Source organism: Marmota marmota, unplaced genomic scaffold (genome assembly GCF_001458135.2).
Source record: "Marmota marmota marmota unplaced genomic scaffold, marMar, whole genome shotgun sequence".
Lineage (NCBI taxonomy): Eukaryota > Metazoa > Chordata > Mammalia > Rodentia > Sciuridae > Marmota > Marmota marmota.
In genome coordinates, this window is record NW_026000272.1 from 13,729,670 (window position 1) to 13,736,720 (window position 7,051).

Below are 7,051 nucleotides of genomic sequence, written 5' to 3' on the forward strand. Positions count from 1 at the left end.
GGGGGGGGGGGGCAGAAAAATGACACACAAAAGAATCATTTAGCTGGCAGAGATTTTTTTTCAAGCCAGTCTCTATAGATTTACACAGAAATTTACAATTAACAAACTGGTCTCCCTCTGAACATGTGGTGTGAGCTAACTGTCTGGGATGTGCCAGAAGTCAGCCTGTGGCTACAGAATACTGGCAAGTTAATTGGCATGTTTACCCGTGATCTTGGTCTCATTAACTCTATTTCAGAGACCTCCCACTGGCCCCTGATTTAAAGATACTCTAGGACGTCTCCATTTAACTCAAGGAGTGTGGTGGAATTCCCAGCAATTTTATTTAATTAAAACCCAGGAAAGACACTATACAAAACTGCTTATGCTACATCAGCAGAGGCTGACAAGGTTAGAATAATCTTCTAGGATTCATGAATGTTGTCATGTTGGTATCCAAAAAGTCTCTAAGGGCTGGTGGTATGGCTCAATGGTAGAGTGCTTTGCTAGCATATGCAAAGCCCCAGATTTGATCCCCAGTACCAAAATGGGGGGGGGGTGTTATTTGTCTATATGGAAGTCTAACCATATAGTCAAAGGACTAAAACCAAATGTGCCAGCTTTAATATATAATAATAATAATAATAATAATAATAATAATAATACTATGCACATTTATTTAAAAGAGAAGTGAACCAGATTAAGTGAAGTTAACCCTTTTGTCACAGTCAGAACAAAGTTAACTGTTTCACAAAGCATTAAAATGCAATTTAAGCCTCTGAGCACCACTGTATAACTAACTGAATGAACTAGCTCCCCAAAAAGGCACAACTCTCCTCATATAGATCAGAAGGTAAATGGAATTACCTCCCTGTGTCCCAAGGGTAGAAACCCTATGAAACTATATTTTGGCAGTATCTATTTTCTTCTGTCCATATTTATATGAGGAGACTACACCTGGCTCTGGCAAAATGATTTTAATTAAGCTTCTGTGAGTCACTGTGTTCTCTTGCCACTGCCTTTTCATCCAGCTGCCCCCCACCCCACCCCACCGCAGTTTGCTCATCTGTGTGTAAATGGTTTGCATTGAATAATGTTATGGGTTCTTGCCAGTTCTACAATTCTGTGCATTTCTATTATTCTATTACATTGTCTAAAACAAAATATGCTTTTCTTTATAATCTCACCTTATGTGATGTTCCTCATTATTCCATGGGGTTTTAGCTCTTCACAAATTTCAGCTGTCCCCTCTCTATTAATAATAATAATTCCACCATTTATTTAATTCATACTCTGCACAAGTAGCTATGCTAAGTGTTTCGTCCATATCATCTAGTCCTTGTTTACTTTTTACAGATAAGGAAATCAAAGCTCAGAGATGTTAAGTAGCTTGCTCAAGATTACTCAGCTAATATGTGATAGGGTTAGTATTAAAACCACAGTCATAACAAAAATACTGCTACTGAATTTATGCACAGGTAAATACACAGTTGCAGAAGGAGGAATTTTGCATATAAATTCAAACTATTTGTATGACTGCCAATTAATACATACCTGTTTGCGGGCATGGCTTTGTTCCTCAGTAGGTATGTTCAAGGTGCTTTTGTAAAGAGTCCTAGCAATCAAAGAATAATAGACAGAGATAATCGAGAGTGGAATAATGTAGAACACTAAGAAGCACAACAGAGAATGTATTTCTTGCAGGAGCCTTTCAGAGACAGGGTAAGAGGCACATGATTCATATGTTATATTTTTGTCAGGATCTCGAAAAGTATACACATTTGAAAAGATAGCCTCTGGTAGAGCAAATATCATAGACACGATCCAGATGCAGCCAGCTTTTGCACAAGTCTTCAGGATGGCATTGGAGGGCTGTCGCTCAAGTGGCTTCACAACTGCTTTGTATCTAGAAACACATAAGCAAAAGCAAGGGTTAACATAAACACCAACATTATAAACTCTTAGGGTTAGAAGTGACCTTAGCAGTCATCCAGTTCTACTGTGTAAACAAATCAACATTAACTGACTAGAATTGGTTACGGTTTCAAAGACACATAATACACCCCAGGATTTTATATTTATGCTAATCAGCTATTCCCTTATTCACTCCTATGAGATATTGCAGATTTGCAATTTTACATCTAGACTCTCTATTTAGAACAAATATTTTCCACTATGATTTTATGTGTGATTGAGAATAATTCACTACCTCTGTATTGCCTTAAGTGTTCTAAAAGCATCCTTCTTTATAAGTGACTCATGTTAAACTGAATTAACTCTTTTCTTCATGAGTGAGCAGTCTTCAGTCTCTCTAGAAAAGAATTCCAGGGACTTACAGCAGTAAAGAGGTGAGGGTTAATTTCTTCTCCATTCATAAGTGCTACTTTGTTGCCTAAACTGATGGATGGAGTGGGGAGATTTAGGACAAGGAAAGAGTGAAATCCGAAGACCTGTGCCTGTACAAATGCCTCCTCATTGGGAAAATCCACTATAAAATATATAGCCTTTATGTGAGTCTGCCCTCAAACAGAATATAAGACTAGTCAAAGCAAAAATCCAAAAAAGACTCGGAGGAAAGCTTTTCCTCCTCTCAGATGCCAGAATCGGAAGACGCTATTCCTTCTGGTACTGCCAGGCATTGGTTACTTACAGGCTTCTTGCAGGCTTTTTAAACACCACTTTTAACATTTGGAGACTCAATTTTTTTTCATGCTTTCACAGTTATCATTCTACAATAGGAACACAGAAAAACACAGTACTTAGACTGAAAACATCCTAACACAAGAGTCCAAACACCCTGATGGTGAGAGGTTCTCACACACTCTCTCCATAAAGCTCCGAAAGTCAATCAGGATTAATTTATTTCTCTGGAAATGAAAATGTCACTGAATGCCTATGGAGAAAACAAATAGAATTAAGTGATGACATTACACTGAGTTATCAGGGAGTTGAAAACCTCACCGTTTTTCTGTCACTAGCTAGTTTGTTGAATTTCAAATAAATTAGCTGCATGTTATCTCTTTACCTTCCTTCCGGTATACAGTAATGCATATGTGGTGGATTTCACACCTATGCCGATGTTTTCATGTTGCCTATATTGTACCACTAGGCTGCACTAATGTATAAAGCATGGATTTTTTTCTTTTACACCTGCAACAATTTGCCTTACTTAAAAGCCGGAGGAAAATAAAAACACTATTCTGTATTCTTTCAAGCAAATAATTACACTTCAAAGAAAATAAATTCCCCTGAAGCATATATTTTCATCGTCTCCCCAGATGCTAATGCCGGAATGTTAACATTTTTACACCAACTTTCATTTAAAATGCCACCAGATTTTCCAATCTTACATCCAGGTTACAGAGCGTGAGAAAAGCAGAATAAAAGCTAGTAAATGCTAAGCACAGGCTTTTCTTTCTTTTTACCTAAATCCACATCCTTGTAAATAAAACAGAGAAAAGAAACTCACCTGTCAGCGCTGAGAATTGTTAATGTGAACACCGACACACCAACAGAAGTGAGCCGGATGAAAGAGAGCACCTTACAACCAATTCTTCCGAACAGCCATCCCTCTGCAAGGTAGTGGGTTGCATCCACTGGCACACAAGTCAGAAGAAGTAAAAGATCTCCAAAAGCCAGGCTGGTGATGAAAATATTTGGAACTGTTTGCATAGATTTGGTCTTGAAAAAGACTTTGATGAGAATAGCATTTCCAAGGATGCCCACTGAAATGATCACAGCATAAGTGATATAGATGGCACACAGTGCTTCTATTCCTGGAGAGTTGTCTCCGGTCCGTGCTTTATTTGTGGTATCGTTGGAAACGACAGAGCTTGATGATTCTGTGTCATTTGTGATTGAAATTAAAGTCTCATTAGGTGACTGAGGCTGCCTTTGAGACATTTCTCCTGGAGACAGGCTATGTCTTCAATATTTCATCTGCTCAGTTCAAATGTAGTTGATTGTCATGCCCAGTGCCTACCTACGTCTAGCAATGAGGTGGTATTAGGAGAACAGAACAGAACAGAATGGAAAGAAAATCCAAGACATCCGGATACTCCTTCCCTTCAGTTGTTCTGTGACTCCCAGCATGCTTGGCTAAGCGCTTACCAATCTGGCACTAGAGAGTGGGAGGTGGAGGATGGAGGAGTCTTATTGGTGTTTCTGTGACATAAGGGGAGGGAGGGGGCTGAGGAAATGCTCTGCAGTTGCTTATTCCTCCTTGTTGGGTAATCCTTTGATTAATTAGCTTAATTAAGTCATCTTATTGTTTATTAGACTCACCCTGACCTTATATCTAACCACCAGGTCTATATTGACCTTGGCGATTTTTTCCTAAAAAAAACCATCACTTACCCCTCTACAAGTACGTGGTAGTCTAATGCATTTTGTTTTACATGAAAAATAAGTGTAGGAGTCCCCCTGAATCACAAACTTGAACCCACTCTGCAAGATTTAATGTCAGAGAGATGCTCAAGCAACAAATCCTTCATACCTTGGCAGGGCTTATAACACCTCCAAGAAGCAATAATTCAGGTAACCCAAGCTTTATACCTAGCTCTGACATATGGTAATTCCCAACCTTGCATATTTCCTGGCTGTGCTGCACCATTTTAAGGCAATCTTTAAAAGATGAAAAATCTAGACAAACTACCAGTTGCTTTGTGGCTAAATGTCCTAATAGAAAAAATTTTACCATTTGTTTTAATACCACATTTCAAAAAAGAACTGTTTAGGGATTCTCTCTCTTAAAATGGTTAAAATTACCTGGACTTATTCCCAAACGAAATAATACAGAACACCACCACTTGAGATCCTGATACAATAGGATTTGTTAGAATGAAAATCATTATTTTCAGACAAGGATATGCCATAGATTACTCCAGAGATGAGGGGCAGGTGTGTGATGTTTACATCAATTGAAAGAAGTAGAAAATTAAGCCCCAGCAAGAAAAGCCTCCTTTTACAGAAAATGGGGGGGGGGTGCTTGGGAATTAGATGCCAGCAGTTTGAAGGCAGCTAATAATAAAACCTGCCACAAAATATTCTCTGAAACTATAAAACTCAATGGATATTGTTTTAGTTAGAAGAAACTTGGCATAGTAAGGTATTTATAAGTATAACCATATTAGAAATTAATCTAGAAAGTGCAATGAAAAGCAACAAATTATTTAGCTAGCTGATGAAGGGGGGAAGCAAACAGGCTGTTCTTTATACTAATGAATTCGGTTCAATAAATTGTACTAAGCAAAATGGATGAATTATATAGATGACCTAGTTAATTTGAGACCCTAAACCATACCTATCCTCCTCCCTTTAAAGAATTATCTCCACAGTTCAAATTACTCAGCTAAATATGTGCTTTTGATGAGAATGGGGTAAGGGAATGTTTGCATAAGCCCCAATCCCCATGCTTTTCAGTACATATGCTCAAGAAGTTTTATGCCCTGAGCAGGCTCTTTAAGATTATCTCTACCCATCCCCTCCCCCAAGAAAGGATCTCTAGAGTTCACATCTTATTCTCACTAAACTAATGATGAATTTCCTCCAGGATTCCTGCATATCATTTAGCAAAGAGTGAACAGTATCTCCCAATTCACACCATAGCTGATATTCACACAGCACTGTTTTCTAAGGAACAAATGCTGGCATGTGATTTCTGAAATCATCTGAATTCCCAAGATCTCAGTGATGCTCTTAGCAGGTCGCAGCCATCAAAGTCCTTTGCCTTCCCCTTCTTCCTCTGATCAGGCAGAGGTCAGGAGAGAGCTGCAGTATTGAAGTGGTGGGGTGTGTGTCTTGGATGTATGGGGTGTGTGTCTTGGATCCCTGGAATTCCAGATTTTCAAAATATCAGAAATGGAAGTGATCTTAGGGATGATGAAAGCAAATTCTCTCATTTTGCAGAGACAGAAATGAGGTACAAAGTGGGAAAGCATCTGATCCAAGGTCTCATGCACATTCTGTATTGGATTTTCTTTCCATTGTGTTCTGTTCTGTTCTCCTATTTATCTCTGGCTTCTAAATGGTTAAAAATCAGTGACAGGAGCTAAAAACACTCAGTTCTTGTCAAAGAGACATATTTTCTCATTTGGCATCGTAGACTTAGATTTTCTGCATGTTTTATTAACCCAAGAACCAAAGATTTCCAAGCTAATCAGACATTCATGATAGATAACTCACCCACAAAACTTAACTACACCTAGTTAATCATTTGTAATTAAGATTGTGGAGTACTTAGGCTATACAAAATGATGAAGTCCTTTTTTTTAATTTTAGAACATAACTGGTCAACATTATCATCCAGGCTTTTCAAAACCAACAACTTGGTTACAGATTAAACAATTGAAAAACAATCCTAATGTAGCTTTTAACTCAAAGACATATTGCATTTTGAACAAATAAATTAGTAGTTTCCTGAAGTTGGATTTCCTGGTTTTTCCTAGTTTAGTCAGTTCATGTTGTCAAAATCTTTTTTTGAATTTCCAGGGAGCTAGGGTCATAGAGGTGCTGAAATAGCCTTCTCTACTTCCAAGACAGTGGAAAGAACAGTTATAAAGTGAGCTAGAGAGAGGTTACAAATCTGGCTCCAAGTTTCTCAGCCAACAGTTAAAAAGGAGAAATTTTAGCTTCCATCAGAATTACTAGGAAGGCTTATCAAAACACGGATTGCTGAGTCCTGTATCCGGAGTTTCTAATTTGGTAGGTCTGGAGTGGGACCAAACTTTTACATTTCCCATAAATTCCCAGGTGATGTTGCTGCTGCTGGTCAGGAACCAAACTCTGAGAACCACTTATTTAGGATCAAAGTAATCCAGTTTGTGCAAGAGAATTATACTTTCTCTATATATTAGGTTGAAGGAATATTTCTATGGATCTTCATTGAAGAAAAACACATTGTATGAGGTGATCAATGTGCCAAAAATCTTCTAGGAGGTGACCCTCCTCTATGGATCTCCATCCCTGGTAAGCCAGATTTGCTGAACTCTTGGGTAGCTCTGCTCAAATGGATGAGGGAGGCTTGGAGTGATCTTCCTAATGGGAAAAGATGAACAGGATAAACCTTTTGCCT

The 7,051-nt window shown here is 38.3% G+C and overlaps 1 protein-coding gene across 1 annotated transcript in view; it reads right to left on the reverse strand.

Moving 5' to 3' along the window:
* Positions 1-4,034, reverse strand: part of Brs3 (bombesin receptor subtype 3) — a 7,543-nt gene extending 3,509 nt beyond the window's left edge. Inside the window, exons 1-2 of the mRNA XM_015498095.2 lie at positions 3,449-4,034; positions 1,534-1,885 (exon numbers count right to left, since the gene is read on the reverse strand). Coding sequence (XP_015353581.1) covers positions 1,534-1,885; positions 3,449-3,882 — 786 coding nt within the window. The 5' untranslated portion in view covers positions 3,883-4,034. The remainder of the gene's footprint in view (positions 1-1,533; positions 1,886-3,448) is intronic.
* Between the last annotated feature and the right edge of the window lie 3,017 nt (positions 4,035-7,051).